The sequence below is a fragment of the Lissotriton helveticus genome, chromosome 7 (genome assembly GCF_964261635.1).
Source record: "Lissotriton helveticus chromosome 7, aLisHel1.1, whole genome shotgun sequence".
Classification (NCBI taxonomy): domain Eukaryota; kingdom Metazoa; phylum Chordata; class Amphibia; order Caudata; family Salamandridae; genus Lissotriton; species Lissotriton helveticus.
In genome coordinates, this window is record NC_136068.1 from 1,061,417,260 (window position 1) to 1,061,434,163 (window position 16,904).

General features: G+C 46.2%; 1 protein-coding gene across 3 annotated transcripts in view; it reads right to left on the bottom strand.

Moving 5' to 3' along the window:
- The window catches only part of CYTH1 (cytohesin 1), an 836,242-nt gene that overhangs the window by 426,539 nt on the left and 392,799 nt on the right, over positions 1-16,904 (bottom strand). For all 3 annotated transcript variants that reach the window (XM_078653934.1, XM_078653933.1, XM_078653935.1), the window contains exons 4-5: positions 12,040-12,106; positions 7,746-7,864 (exon numbers count right to left, since the gene is read on the bottom strand). In XM_078653934.1, coding sequence (XP_078510060.1) covers positions 7,746-7,864; positions 12,040-12,106 — 186 coding nt within the window. The remainder of the gene's footprint in view (positions 1-7,745; positions 7,865-12,039; positions 12,107-16,904) is intronic.

The window sequence follows — 16,904 nt, forward strand, 5'->3', positions numbered from 1 at the left end:
TACAGGGAGACTGCAGGGATATACAGGCAGGCGGGTAATGGCAGTCAGAGGGTAACAACGAGGGAAGGTAAAGGCACCAGGGCTGGTAAGGGAAGAGCAAACATGACAGGGCAGGGAAAAAGAAGAGTTACACGAAGGCAGACTGGGGGGCTGCAAGTCACAAGCAGTGGCAGGCAAAGGCAGGGAGGTGCAGGCATGTAAGGGGCAGGGTGGGGCCCACAGAGTGAAGGGGGCAGGCAGGAATGGCTCCAGACTTGGTAGGAATAACTTCTTCCGATAGAAGTGACCATTGGACGTCCTCCTGTCTTAACGATAAGAGCAGTGCTCAGACTCTAGAACAGCCGTTCCATTCAGCGCTGGAGTTGAAAGAAGGGTTCTTCTAAGGTGCCTGTAGCTCACCGACTCTCCTTAATGAAGTGATTGCAATGAAGAATGCAACTTTCCATGAAAGAAACTGTAAAGGACACTTGTATAGTGGTTCAACGAATGGACCCATGAGTCTTGTAAGTACTAAGTTAAGATTCTACACTGGTGCCAGAGGGATTCTTGGTGGTTTAACTCTCTTTATGCCCTCCATAAAGGCTTTAATGACAGGAACTTTGAAGAAAGACCAATGCTGTCTGTTTTGCAAATACGCAGCTACTGCTGCAAGGTGCAATCAAACAGATGTGTAAGCTAACCCACATTGCTGTAAGTGCAGAAGGTAACAGACAGTGTTCTGAACAGACGCAGCTAGAGGTAGAATTTTGTTGTTATCACAGTAGACAACAAATAGTTTCCATTTTGCTGCATAGCAAGCACTGGTAGTAGGTTTTCTTGCTTCTTTCAGAATAGTCATACAGTCTGGTGGCAAATTTAAATATCCAAACTCTATGACTTGAGGATCCAAATTGCTAAGTTAAGCTCCTTGGGATTCGGATGCTTGATTTCTCCATGGTGGTGAGCGAGGAGACTGGAGATGAAATGTAACTTTTGATGTGGAAGTACTGGGAGCTCTAACAGAGTGGTGTACCATGGTTGACATGTCCATGTGGGAGTTGCCAAAATCAGTGTGAGTGATGTTTGCCTGAGTTTCCGAACCAGAAACTGAAGGAGTGGGAGAGGCGGAAAAGCGTAGGTAAATATCCCTGACAAAATCATTCATAGGGTATTGCCTTTGACTAGAGGGTGTGGGAACCTGGAGGCGAAGTCTGGCACAGTGCATTGTCTGCTGTGACTAACAGATCTACTTGCAGGTATCCCCTTCGTTGAAAGGTGAATCTAGTGATGCATTGCCTATTTCCAAATTGTCTGAGATAGTGGTGACACTTGGAGTGTGTGTGTGTGTCCCCTTTTTTTGTACATAGTACATCGCTGTCATGTTGTCCGTGCAGACTATGACAACTTTGCCTATGAGATGAGACTGAAAAGCTTTCAGCGCTAGAAATACTGCTAGAAGCTCTAGACTGTAGATGAGTAGACGTTTGTGTTTGTCGTCCCAGAGATCCTGAATTGTGTAATGATGGAGATGTGCACCCCAACCCGTGAGAGATGAGACTTGTGGAATAGGGTCGATGAAAGGCCACCCTTTTGATACACTTTGTGGATTCTACCACTGCAGAGAGCTATGGTTGCAGCTGTCCACCTACACTAGAACTGTTAATAGACCCTGTGACTGATTCCACTGACATGCTAAGCATTAGAGTTTGGGTATTGGAAATTCTGGCTGCATTGGAGAGTTTAGAGCCGTGTAAATGTTGAGAGCGGGTCCTGGATAATATTGCATCTGTGAAGACTGAAACCCAATTGGTAGAGTAGGTGTAGCGTGGTTGGAGTGTGTTCTAGGCACTTTTGGTGTGTGCTGGCTTTGATCAGCTAGTTGTCTAGGTATGGGAAGACATACATTTGTTGTCTTCTAAAATGAGCTGCCACCGCTGCTAGACATTTGGTAAATACTCTGGGAGCAGTAGTCCCCCTGAATTTAAGCACATTGAACTGATAGTGATTGCCTTCTATCACAAATCTGAGGTATTTGCAACCAGCTGGATGAATGCGAATGTGAAAATATGTGTCTTTTTAGTCCAGTGTGGACAAAATCGCATTTCTGCAGAAGTGGAAGGACCTGTTGAAGCGTTACCATGTGGAAATGTTCTGACAGAATGTACTGGTTTAACTCCCTGAGAGCCAAAATTGGTCTTAAGGAGCAGTCCTTTTTGGGGATTAGAAAATAGAGAGAGTAAACCCCTGAACCTTGGTAATGACACAGAACAGGATCTACTGCTCCCTTTTCTAAGAGAGATTGAGCCTCTTGTTTGAGTAACTGTAAGTGGTATGACAACAGTTTGTGAACGCGAGGTGTAATGTTTGATGAATTGGTGGTGAGCTCCAGGCAATAACCATGTTGGATACTGTCAAACACCCATTTGTCGGCTGTTTTAGATTGCCAAATGGGGAGAAACTATTGAAGGCTCCCCCAGACAGGTGTTAAGTGATCAGGGGAAGTGTGGGCTAGTCACTGTTTACTAGGGGAAGAGGTTTTACGTGGTGTGGTGCCTTTACTCCTACCTTTGGAATGGTTTCCTCTATATCCTCCTCTATATGAACCTCTAAAGGGAAAGGATTGATTGGTGCCTTCATAAGAGGAAGCATTTGGGTCTAGGGGTGTTGTCTTAGACCCTGCTCTATAAAATGAGTGGCGAAAGAAGCCTCTATTTGGAGCGCTCCCATAGACTTTGCCACTTCAGTGTCTTTTTTCATCTTTTCTAATGACTGGTCGATTACAAGACCAAACAGATGTTCCTTGTCAAAGGGGGTATTCAAAATGGACTGTTGAACTTCAGGCTTAAACCCAGAGATCCTAAGCCATGCATGCCTTCTGAGGAGTGTGAGAAGTTGGCCTGATATATGATGCTCACTAGTTCTAGTGATCACCTTGTATCAGTCCAAACAACCCTTATGGTGACTGGTTGTAAGTCAACCTTATAGACCAGCTATCCTAATGGTAGCATGAACAAAGCAGTCTTAGGCTAAACTCTTTTGGCATGTGAAGCCAGCTGTTTTACCACATATAACCCCTTGAATACCAGATGAAAGGACACCACACAGGTTGTTATAAAAATAAACAGTATATTTATTAATAACAAACACCTCTGAACTCTTTATGAGATCAGAGGGCTAAGCACATGACAATCTCTTAGGAAAAATACGATAAGTTGCACAAAATTACAATGGTGCCCTAGGGGCACGGCAAACCATATACTAAGTAAATGGTATAAGGAAATCGATAGAAGGAATGGAGCTGTCCAGAGGCTGTAGGATCGCTGGGGCTACACTATCCTAACCTTAGGTAAGTAATAGGAGGCCCACGGAACGCGTGTGCAGAGTGTGAACTCACACGCGGGATGCGTATCAACGTCTATGGACAGTACAGTTCAAGAAAAAGGTGAGTATGGACAATCCTGACTAGTTAGGACTAAAACGACTGTGAATCTGGACACTCGGAGAGGCAATCTACCCTTGAGCACCGAAATGCTCTTGTTACCTCACCCACGGGCTGCGGGTGCACAGGTGCGAAGTTGTGTCGGGTTTCTGCTTTGAAGTCTATGGAGCCTGAAAGAAAAGATGCTGCAGGCGACCAGGAGGAAGATGTCCGGTGTGATCCAAGGGTGGATCAGGAATGCTGAAGGCCTGAAAGCAGAGGGGACAATGTTCAAAGTCACTAGCCAGTGACTGGAGTGGAACCAGGAAGGAACCAGATGCTGTCGTCGCGATCAGGTGAAGAGTGGACGCTTGACTCTGCAGCTACGTGGACCAGGAGGTGTCTTGGACGACCAGGATGGAGGCACGAGCTGTCCCACGCAGGCTCTCGCTGTCGGCGGTGTTGGTTCCGGATTCGGCGTCAACAGGCCTTGGCAAAGGCAACCCACGCGGTGAGTGGAAAAGGCGTCTGGCGCGGACCAGGAGGGTCCGGGGTACTTCTCTTTTGGAAGGAAGCAAGGGCCAGTCTGGAGCAACCAGACCAGCAGTGTAGTTTTCAAGGATCGTCGTCTAGGAGGTCACTAGCCAGCCGGCAAGTGACCAGACAACGCGTCGAGCAGCAAACAGGCAGAAGGGCCCCACGCAGATCTCGTGGATGCTGGAGGGCTGATCTTCGGTGCAGGAGCTGCTCGGGGCTGGGGCTTCTCAATCCCCAAAGCACTTCGTCGAGGTTACCTCAGAAGTCGTGCTGGAAGCGAAGTGCAGTTTCTCCAAGATGGCCGGTCCCACGTGGCTCGTCGCACCCACGGATCTCAGCTGTGCTGCAGATGTGAGTTGAGGTCGGAGAGGTCTGGGAATCCGGGTCTCGTCGGGCTCTGAAGTCTGGATCCTCGAGGGAAGACGACAAAGTGAAGCCGCTGGCCGCTTGATGGTGCCTGCTGGTGCAGGGTGGACACTCCTTGCCCACAAGGGTGATTTCTTCAGTCTTCTGTGGAGCAGAACGTCGAAGTCCAGAGTTTCTTCTTGTAAAGTTTCAAGTCAGGATTATTCTAATTTGGAATGGGACCAGCTCCTACCTTTATTGTCCTAAAGGGGGCTGTACTGGTGACTAGGTCCCTCCCATGGGTGGGACCAGGAAGGGGGGGTTACACCCCCTATACTTTGTCCGGTTTCGCGCCAGAACTGGGGCTGGAGTGCCCCAGCAACTGGTTTGAACCGGTGTATGTACAGGGCACCTTGTGTGCCCCAGGCATGTCTCATTCCTTTCAGGCCTCCCTACCTCAATACACAAAATCCTGTCTGGGGTGGTGCTAGCACCTCCCAAGGCAGGAAACCCTTTGTCCAGGCCTCCCTCGCTGGAAGGACTCCCAGCAGCAGGAGGTCAGACTTGTGTCTGTGGTGGCAGCATCCATTTTGTGATGCTGAGGCTCGAGTTAACTTTAACCGGGGTTCACAGTTACATACATGTCATGCCCCTCTAGAAGGGTGGAATGCTACCCCCGTCGCCAAAATTGGCGAGGGGGTGGTATTCCAATTCGTATGACACCTTACTCGACATGTTTTGATAATGCTATACCAAATTTAGCATTTAACCGCGAGGATTATAATGCACTTAAGAGTATATGGTATAGCGTTATCATGGAACAGCTATAAGGACTTGGTTCCGCAAGCTGCAGACAGGCTCAGCTCATGCCAGAGCACCATCTCACATAATTCCAAGCACTCTGCCTTCAGGATTGATAAGGCCTGCCATAGGAGTGACTGATAGGAATATATGTGTCCATTTTAGGGTTAGATATAGGTATACTATATCTATAGCAAAGGGTGTTTACACCACCTTGCCCCAGCTGTTTTACCAGCCAGTTGTGTCGGTTTAGATGGCCAGCCAGGGGTGGCATAATACATGCTGCAGCCCCTGGTAGGCCTTGGGTTCACCTATGCCCTGGGTACCTAAGGTACACTGTACAGGGGCTGATAAGGTGTCCCAATACCAATTGGTAAATGCACCTAAAGTACATGGATGTCAATTTAGAGAGAGAACAGCCAGGTTGTGGGTCTGATTAGCAGGCCCACAGCCAGGGAAAGTCGTAAACCAGTGAAGCAAAAAGCAAAAATCTGGGGTGACCATAGGATTGCAGACCCCACTCTCCTACAAGGAGCATGCTGGTTTTGATTTCCCTAGCTGCAGTGTCAGCTGGATCTAAAGCACATCTGATTGAGGAGTGAGAGATGAGTTTTCCCTCTTCAACGAACTGCTGTGCCTTAGTTTTGTGTTTGACTGGGAGATACTGGAGCAGTTGCTCCATCACTCCCCAGTGTGCCCTGTCATACCTAGCTAGTAGGCACTGTGTGCTTGAAGTTAAAATACATGCTCGGACAGGGTCTTTAAAGATATCATCTGCATGCCTTTAAGCATAGTGAGTGTTTGACATGACCTGTGTGTGGATTCAAGTGTTTCAAATACAAAATACTCTTCTAAGGTATTTTTATGTAAGGCCACCCCATGATACTCTGCTGCTCTGTTGTTGGTAACCATATTATCGTCTAGTGGTGACGGTTTTGCAGGGTAAAGTTTAGGGTCGTTATCTACTGGAGGGTCAATACTGTAAACATTCCATGGGTCTACATGCAAATGAGTATCATCATCACCATGATCTCCATCTGAATCTGTATGTGGAGATCCCTGAGGTGTTATGTGTAAGTGATCTTCCATTAGTAACTGTGGAGAAGATGGTGGAGGCGTAGAGGGTTGTGGGGCAGGAAAAACAGGGTTGGCAGCCATGTCCTTCTTCTTTAGAAGGATCTTATTGTCAGTGATCTCTGAAGTAAGTTTGTGTTTTGCTGGTGTTTTAGCAGAACAAAGTTTAGTGTCCGGATTAATATAAATCTTTTTTCTGCTTAGGATCCAATTTGGCCTTAAGAACGTCTAAAATTGGTTCGAGAGGTTCGGAGAGACTGTCCTTAGAATTCTGCGTCAAAATCGACTGGTCTGTGGTAGTGGAAGGTTTCGGCTCCAAAGCAGGTTTTTGTTTGGAAGCAGAGGGTTTCGGTTCTGAAGCATGTTTTTGTTTCGAAGTGGAGGGTTTCGGCTCAGAACTAGATATGTCCTTGGAGCCGGATGGTTTCGGATCCGAATGTAATTTCGGTAGACTAGGTTCCGAGCTGGAAGGCTTGGTTTGTTTTGGTGGCGAGCCGAAAGGGGGTGAGTTGGAAACATTGTCTCAGTGCCGACCTTCACCGTATCCTTATGTGTTTTGGAAGAGGATTTAGGGGGCAAGGGGTCTCCAATACTTACAGCACCTTGTCCCGGAGGCACATCTTCGGAATCCAGATCAATCTCGAGCTCTGAATCGGACTCTGGAACGCTGAAGGCCTCTCTTTCTGTGGTCGATGCGTCGATCTCCTCTTGCGCAGATTCTTCCTTGAAGATATCTGGAGTGTGCTGGATACTTTGATGTTGCATCTCTCGTCATCGAGCCCGAAGATAGGGTAGTGTCTTCTTGGACCGAAACGATTTACAAGCATCACAGTCTTCCTCCTTGTGCTCCGGGGAGAGGAACAGGTTACAAAAGATGTAGGTTAGTGTGAGGGTACTTACCGTGGCACCGAGGACTGAATTGGAATGGAATCCGTTCCCTTGGCAGAAGGCTGGACCCACGGACGCCCACGAGTTTTTCGATAAAAAATTGAGAAATTGGCAAGCAATTCGATATGCGGAGAACAGTGAAACGGGTACGGAAACAATACAGTCGAGGGTAGAGTGGATTGCGCACAGAGGGGAACCCGAAGAACGGTTTCGAACTGGAGCGCAGCAATACACGTCCGAAACCGTTGGCGCAAAAAAATAATCTAACAATGGAGTCGATGCCCATGCACACTGTCACCGAATGGAGGAATCGCCTTATCTCGTGACTGGAAAGACTTCTTCTAAGAAAAACAACATCCAAACATCCGGACCAAACACTAAATGGCAGGAGTATGCAAAGTATGTGTATCTACAGCACACATGCCTCGAACATTATTTTACAAACAGACTACGTCCCTTTAGAGGTACTAAACTACTTCTATGTCAAAACACAAACATATAGTCAGACAAGATAAATATCACAATGAAAATGAAAATAGTCAGAGCAGAGGAAAGAAAAAAATGCAAAGATGGTTCAGAAGAAGTCCTTATCTCTGCCACCCTTTTTCTTCAGGTTCTTTAGGTCCATCAACCAGTACTCATCATTGATGCCTTATGACCACCACTAAACCTGGTATCCTTAAGACCATTATCCTGTATGTACCTCTCTCCCAGGTAATCTCCAATAGCCGTCTTGTTCAGACCTTCTCCTTTGTAAAGGAACTGCGCAATGTCCTCACATGTCTTCTTTAACAGGTCATTCTCAATCAGGAACTGGATACCCTGGGAAGAGAAATGGAAGCATAAACAATTTTATCCAGATCCTGCTATGTTGGAGGATTCCAGTTTATACTCTCTCAAAAGAAAGACAGACTGCTCTATCTGCCTTCTTGTTAACCTGATGAACTGACAAGAATGTGGCTGAGCAAAGGGCAGGGCTAAGAATCATTTAGAAGACAGCAGCTGCTTCGATTACTTGTTTATTTTTCTTGAATTCAAAGTTGTAAATGGTAAAGATTGTATTGTATTGAAATTGCATTTATATAGCGCTTACTACCCCTGACGAGGCGTCAAATCGCTTTTTCGGCGGGTAGCACGCTACTCCGGGACCCATAGAGGATTAGTGTTGAATTAGTATAGTGAAACATGCAAGTACATTTTAAGTGGTGGATAGGTTAGTCAGTTATTTGGATTTGGAATGATAGCAGAAGGATAGAGGAGGACAAAGGTTTGTATTTATTTATCGCTCGCTTGTTGACGCATGCTATTCAGGAAGCCTATAAAGGATTAGTGGTGAATTAATATGGTGAAATATGAGGTAATTTCAGTGGTTGATATTAGTCTGTTGCTTGGAGTGAGAAGGATAGCGGATGGATAAAAGGGGAAGAAAGATTTGCATTCATATAGCACTTGTTACCCCTGATGGGTGTTGAAGCGCTTTTCTGGCGAGTAGCACACCACTCCGGAACCCATAAACGATTAGTGTTGAAAATTAGTATAGTATAAGTATGAAGTAATTTGAGTAGTAGATATGTTATTCAGTTATTTGGGCAGTATATTAGTATAGTTTAATATGGAATATGGAATTTGAGAAGTGAACATATTAGTCTGTTAATTTTGATTGAAAAAATATAGTGGAGGGATAAAAGAGTGAAGCATTTTTTTTTTGTCCTGACCAGTCTCGAACAGGCTCAAACAGGCAACTACCCTTGTCCTCTCCGCCCTTAACAGGCTCAAACAGGCAATTACCCTTGTCCTCTCCGCCCTTAGCCTCGACGCCCGGGCTGAGACGCCCTAAGCCTGGACTTTTTTGTAGCCCTAGTAATCAGGTGACCCCTTCAGCCAATGGGAACCCTAGCCCTAACACTATCCAATCACAACACTAGCCCTAACATCTAGAACCAATAGGAGACCAGGACCTTGCAGCCAATCGTAGCCCTAGTCCAAGCACCCAATCAGTTCAAAAACCCTGATCTCTACGTCCAATAAAGGCCTTAGCCCTACCACTAGTCCCAACCCAAGTCCAAGCAGCCAATGGTACAGGTAGCCCTAGTCCCTACTTCCAATAGAAAGCCTAACCCTACTCTTAGTCCCACAACTGGTCCAACAACCAATCACACCAGAAGCCCTAAATAGCTACTTCCAATTAAAGGTCTAACCCTAGCCCTAGTCCCAACCCTACTATGATTGAATCACAGACCGAGAAACCAATCAGAACCCTCAAATACCCAACCAACGAGGACATTAACTCTAACCCAATAGAAACACCAGATACAACCACCAATCAGTGTACAAATGTGCCAACCACTAGCAGAACATATAAGGTCCCAGCAACCTCAGACAAGGTATGCTGGCCAGGGAGTTGGAAGCTGCTTCTCCTGTTCAGAATCTCCTAGGAGACAGACAGGCTCAATCCACAACTTTGGACTTCTGCAGGTAAAGGCTTCACTAACTCGAGATCTAACAATACTGTTTGAATAAAGCTTTACTCCCCCTGCTGACCAAAAACGAAGTGCACAGGCCCCAGTAAATACAGTTTAAACAGATCACAGAAGCACCCTCTGATGTAGTAACAATACTGTTTGAATTAAGCTTTACTCCCCCTGCTGGCCAAAAAACGAAGTGCACAGGCCCCAGTAAATGCAGTTTAAACAGCTCACAGAAGCACCCTCTGATGTAGAAAATCCCTGTTGCTAGGGGGAGGGGGGGCAGGGGGGCTGGCCTCACTGGCTTGTGAACACAAAATGGCTAGGGGTGCACTGTTTTAGCACACAGGTCTAAGCACAGAGCAAAGGAGAAATTTGGAGGGAAAACAGATTTGTCACCAAGGAATGAGAGGGACAAACTACAGAGGTTGGACTGCACATCCCACAATTCAACACACTAAATGGAGGCAATCATGGGCAGGGAAAACCACAAATTTAAAACACAACACAGGTGATAAAATATGTAATTACAGGCAGGCTAAACCTACCAATTTTTAATACACCCCTTAGGTTTGTTCACAACAGCTAGGGGCCCGGTTATTAGTCGGTTCTTGCTACACATTCCTCCATGTCTATTGTGTGCATTTCTCTTTCAACTTTGGGAAACGTAGTCAGAAATTAGACTCTATGCATGCATGCTGGTGGGAACTCTGCTACGTTAAGTTGCTAAAGACACATAAATGATGGACGGAATGCAGAGCAAATAAAACATTCACCCCCCTGTCAAGAGATCTGGGTTAAATCCATTGTTCTTTTGCTCACCATGCCAGCCCAGTTTGGACCCAGCCATATGCAAATCAGTCATGACCCTGTTCATCATGGGAACTGCTATTGACACTCCTCAGTCTGAACAATAGTTTAACTTGAGGCAGAGCAACCAAGAAGAAAAAAGATGGAGGCTCTTGGGATGTCACTAATGTGGCGGCCAAGGCAGTCCCTCAACGCCTGCAGTTGGTGCAAAATGCTGCAGCACGTCTTCTCAGTGGTTGCCGCAAAACCGACCATATATCTAGTCGCCTTCGTGATCTTCACTGGTTAAAGGTGGAAAACCGAGTGAGGTTCTAGGCACTCAGCTATATGCACAAGATAAGGCATAAGGTGGCACCTAGCTACCTACAGACTTTGGTGAAATGCTACTCCCCGACCCGGTCCCTTCGTTCCTCCTCCCAAATCCTCTTTTCTGTGCCAAAGATCAAACTCTCCAGAATGGGAGGCTGCTCCTTCGCCTATCTGGGACCTAAGTTATGGAATTCTCTTCCTCTGAACATCCGCTCCGAGGACAGCTATATTCGCTTTTGTAAAGCAGTCAAGACCTGGCTTTCCGACCAATAACTGATTCGGCCTGACCATCCACGACTAACTACATTATAATAGCGCCGGGAAACCCTTTCGGGTAGCTGTCGCGCTCTAAACGCTCAAATGATATGAAAATATCTGAAAAATACTGAGGGGCTCTTCTGACATGGCGATGAGAGGCTCTGGTGAGGTATGTTTGGCTGGAACTTTTTCCTTCTTTAACCTATAACCAAATTTAGGTATTGGTTATAACAGATGTTTGAAACATTCATACCAGCACGAGGCAAAAAAAAAAAAAAAGGTGTCAATTCAGAACTTGAGTCTTGTCGAGGTCTGGACCACTGATGACAGAGACAGTGGAGGGCAGTGCTCTTATGCTCCCACCACAATTACAGCCACTACTAGTCGATAGATAGGACGCCTCAAATTCCTGTAACCCACCTCTCTCAAAGCATCCATTTTCAAACTCTCTATTATCCCCTTTGCCACCTTTCAAAGCCCATCACTCATTTCAATAGCATGCTCTTTACTGCCAATGTCAAAATGCCATTTTTATATACAGTTTAACTGACGAATAAAACTGCATAAATAAATGACATTTTATTGGGCAGCGCTAAGACTAACGTAATTTACATTCATATGGCCAAAAGCTTTCAAGTGCGATGAATGTTGTTTTATCTGTATATTAAGTGTCATAACATTTTGTAACAATTTTAACTAATTGAAATTAATAAGGTATTATTTACTTAATGCCAATGTCCATGCACTCTCCTCGCTTCTCCAGCATTCTCCACCTGCGCCTTTTCTGACCTAGCCTCCGACACGCCATCTTTGCTGCAACCTTCCCACTGGCTAATCCTCTACTTGTCTATGTACGAAGCTAATTTTCTCCGTCTCACTATGTCCCATGTTCATTGAGCCAGCTCGATTAGCTCATGCAACATTCACCTCCACACTCTCCTGGATGGATGACTTACTTTCTTCTACCTTTGCTCCAATTAGCTCCTGCTACCATGTCTCCTGTCATGCTTCTCTATGCTTTCCTGACAATGTAACAATGTCTCTTGTCCACTGCCTTACCTTTTCCCTTCAACCCCCTGCTCTCTTCTTCATCCTGAAATACCCTTTACCATCTTATATCCTCTATGCTGTAACCAACATCTGCTCCTCCAATACCTTCTTAGGGTCCATGTTGAACTTCTTCCTTCCCATTGCCACCTGTTTGTTCCTCTGCATATTTTTCCTGCAAAAAAATAAAGACAAATGTTCAGTTTCTTTTATTCTGCTTGATTCTCTACCACACTATCCAAGTCCCAAAGCAGCACAATCCGCATCCCCACTCACGGCCCACCACCCCTCCAACACATCTCAAAACTGCTATAGAAACTACTGTCAACCCTGCTGCTAAGTTGTGAACAGGAGCATGGTTCACTTATTCGGTAATATCAGACTCTGAGAGCTCATTCTGGTTTGCACAAGAGGTTAGTCTAAAGGGTCTTGTACTATGAAATTAGTCCCAAAAGTCCTACACTGGGAGCTCACACCTCTGTAGAATAAGCCAAAACTGCATTAGGCACTATACTGGAGGATCAAAGAACTGGAGGGCCCTTGCCCAGAGTAAGAACACCAGCACCATAGGGGTGCATTACGCAAGATCAGAGCTCCACAGGGCCCTACACCGAGCACTCGCAGTCCCCCCTTGATCCTACACCGAGAGAGCATAGCTCTATAGGATCCTAGCCTTTAAGGTCACAAACCCCCTGGGGGCTATTCCCAGAGATGACAACCCCAGGGCACATTACTCTGAGCTCACACAGGTCTGGTGGTGCTACACCATGAGGTTAAAGACAAATGGCCTATCATTCATAAGAAAAACATTCTCACAGACAGCGCTTAATGCCAAGGGCTCCCAGCCATATAGGGTCGTACGAAGTAGGTCACTGCACCACAAGGGCCAAGCAGAGAAATGGCAGAGCACAAGGAGCATGCACTTCAAACTTAGTTCCTGAGCGGGAGAAGGATCGCCACACCACAGGCCAAAACATGGAGATCACAGTGATACAGAGGTCCACAGGTCTGGAAAGAGAGTAGCCTGCAGCTTCATAATCCCTAGACTAGGATATCACAGCCAGAGAGAGTCCCTCACTGCAGGAAATGGCCACACAGTAAAAACTCGCCTCTAATGATTCAATACTTTAAGATCGCAGACCCAGACAATACTAAAGTGGGGGAATAATAGGGTATTACACTGGAAAAATAACAGCACCAACCTCTGAGAGCACTTAGGAGCAATGTCGAAAGAGGTTGCTTCACTGGAAGCTCTCAGCCCAAAAGAGACCCAAACAAAGTTTACAGGACTTTTCATAGAAAAGTGGCAAAAGGCCACTTAAGTCATTGGTTGTAGTCACATTCATCAGCTATTGCTTGATTGCGGAGTTATTCAGTGCATTTGACATTTTCTTGCTTTACAATTAATTGAAAGAGCATTTTTAAAATCTCACATAGGCTAGGTGTACTCATGAAGTCTGGCTACCCGTTGACCCATGGTTGCACTTGTATGCTCCCAAGGTGCTCCGGAAAACTCACATAAAAAAATTACTAGGACAACAGCACATCAAAGGTGGTGTGCAAGCAGATAAGCATATTCTAGTTGAATTGACATGGTATGCACTTAAAATGTTACTTGAGATTTAAGAGTGCCTCCGGGGTTTTTGAGCGTTACTTCTTGGACTCAGTGTAGTTCATATTGGTAACAGCACCTCTGTGAGTTGGGCCTAGGTAGACTCCCATCAAATACCCACTTGGAAGGGAGTTATTTCATTTTCCGGACATGTTAGCAATGGACACCTCCTATAGGGAATAATTATGCTCCAAAGTCATCTTGAATTCATAAAAGCAATTAAGACACTTCTACCACCACTTTACTGGGTCCTACACCGAGCCCTCGCACTCCCCTATGATTTTAGACTGGGAGAGAAGTGCCATAATACACTACACCAACTTTTCTTAACCTTTTGACTTCTGGGAGCCCAATGAATGACTACTGAAAACCTGGGATCATCCCACCGAAGCAATTTCAACAAGTTCAACCTCAAATCAACAAACAAACAAACAAGTGTATATCAAACAAATACATAAAATATGAAAAATGTTCTTCAATACTCTTCAGAGCCCCTTGCAAAGTGCCACAGGGGCTACTAGGCCCAATGGTGGTGGTTGAGGCCTTTTACTCCTGATGTCCTGGGGCCTGACCTAATATGTGTGGACCCCACTCAACAAAGCCAAGTACCCCTTCTGCATTTGACTTGTAGTGGGAGCAGTGATCGAGCAGTGTAGTCTCCCTCAGGGGAGGGGGGATGGTGTAGATACAGGTAAGAAAACACGACTCTTAACTCTAAATGCAAACAGTACGGATAATAAATCAATGTCTAGTCAAATACTTGCTTTAAAAAAATAAAAATAAAAAGTATTCATTGACATTGACAAAGTTGACAAGCCGAAATGAGTTTGTCTACGTTTCATTTAATACAGAATCCAAAAGCCCATGTGAGTGCGCGATTATTCTCTTCCATGGTGGAAACTGAGCAAAAACATTTTATTTCTGATTCTAGAGATGCAACATTCAAATCCTTTTGAGGCCGGGTCTTTAGTAGCTGTCAGGCGAATCCCTATCCCACCCTCCTTCGTGTAACATGTTCAGGGTTATTTCCCATTCACTAGTTGATACATCAGGGAATGCAAACTATTAGGTCATACTCAACAGTTCTTCCTTCTAACCTTTTAGGAACTTAGGCAAAAGTGTATCTAGCTCCACAACACAGTTAGCAGCAAGTCCCCCAGGGGCCAAAAGGCCTTGTTTCAGTCTTTTCTACTAGGCGGTATGGCAGTGTTCAGTGGTTCAGTGACTGTCTCTCCACCGGTACTCCCAAGACCAGATCCGTACGGCGAAGTCGGGTCACTGGTGATGGACGAAGCAACACCCAGCAGTGTACAATCTCACGGTCGAGCAGTGCACAGCCTCACACTTTGCTCAGGGAATCCTCGTTCAGGGCTACTGGACCCTCCGAAACTCTCCTCTCCCTCACAGGGCACACTGGTCTTGGCAACCAGGCAGGTGATGGTGTTCCAGGGCTGGTGAGCTTGGTGTCCTGGGTCATGTCCCCTTACCCAGCAGAGAGACTAGCAGGCCTTTGACACCAGTCCTAGTCACAGGCAGACATCTTGCAGAGTTTCCCTTTCCCACACAGCCCATATGGCTGCTTGGCAGAGGACAATTTTATGGGAACTCAAGAGTCCAACAACTCGATTGTAGAGTTTGTTCTCTTTGTTTCTTCTCTCCTCCTTTCATTAAGTACACATAGTTCAATGGTGATCATATATAAATATCCCCATATCGAAGGTCAGTAACCTTGTTGGTGTGTCGTATTATCCGGTCTGAGTTTACAGAACCAAATGGGGTGTGGATATTAAGCTGTGATATTTATATAAGGTCACCTGGTATTTCCCTACAAAAATATAGGAGCAGTACAAGTGCTACAGGAATTTTGGAGATCTGATTCAGTTTACACTTCAACTTCAATCAATCAGGGTTTTTTAGCGTGTGTGAGGTTCTCAAGGTGCTGGGGTGGGGGCAGCTCCGTTGGTCATTCGAAGAGCCAGGTTTTGAGGTACTTTCTGAACTGTTGCAGTGTCGGGCTTCGTCGGATGCAAAAGAGGGAATTTGTTCCAGATCTTGGATGAGAGGTAGGAGAAGGACCTGCCCCCTATTCTGGCCCTGTGGATGAAAGAGACCGTGGCTAGGGGAGGTCGGCAGACAGGAGGTTTCTCTTGTGGGTGTGGAAGGAGATTCGTTCATTGAGGTATTGCGGTCCAGTGTTATGGAGGGCTCTGTAGGAGTGTGTGAGCAGTTTGAAGGTTCTTCTTTTGACGGGGAGCCAGTGGACGCCTCAGAGGTGTTGGGTGATGTAGTCATGTCGTGGGATGTTGAGGATAAGTCTAGCTGCGGCATTCTGGATGGTCTGGAGTTTGAAGAGGAGTTTTTGTTGATTCCGGCTTAGAGAGCGTTTTCGGAGTCCTGACTGCTGGTGAAAAGTGCGTAGGTGACGGTCTTCCAGGAGTCGATTAGGAATACATTTAAAGGTCTTGCAAAGTATGCAGACGATTTTGAAGCATGTGGAGGAAACGGCATTGATCTGGCGGTTCATGGTAAGTGAAGAGTCGAGCATGATGCAGAGGTTACGTGTGTGGTCCTTTGGAGTGGGTGGGTTTCCGAGGGCAGGGACCACCAGGTGTTGTCCCATGCGGGGGGTGGAGCCGAGGATGAAGACTTCTGTTTTCTCAGAGTTGATCTTCAGGCAGCTGTTGCTCATCCAGGTTACAACATCTTTCATCCTTTCTTGGAAAATGTGCCTGGTGAAGTCGGGTTCCTTGGTGAGGCAGAGGATGAGCTGGGTGCGTCAGCGCATGAGACTATGTTGAGGCCATGGTGTCTTACAATGGCTGCAAGAGGTGCCATGTAGAAGTTGAGGAGTGTGGGGCAGAGGAAGGATCCTTTGGGTACGCCACTTCTGATCGCTGTCAGTTCAGAGAGGAAGGGCAGCAGTCTTCTTCTTTGTGTTCGGTCTGATAAGAAAGATCAAATCTAGTCTAAGGCTGTGCCTTGTAGAGCAGCGTTATGGAGACTGCAGGCTAGTGTGCAGTGGGAGAAGGTGTTGAAGGCTGCTGAAAGGTCCAGGAGGATGAGGGCTGCTGTGTGGCCTTGGTCGAGGTGGACACGGATGTCATCAGTGGCGGCTATAAGGGCGGTCTCGGTGCTGTGGTAGCTGTAGTATTCGGATTGAGAGGTATCTAGGATTTGCATATGGCCATGTCTGAACTGGGGTGGTGGAGTGAGCTAAAGAATTATGATGGATTAAACCCAGATCAGTTGACTGGGGGCCAGTGCTTGCAATGTTCAACACATCTCTATGTGCCATGCCCACAAGCCACTGCCCTGGCCTAGACCAGTCACTCCTCTGGCAGGTGCACTATACCAGTGCAGA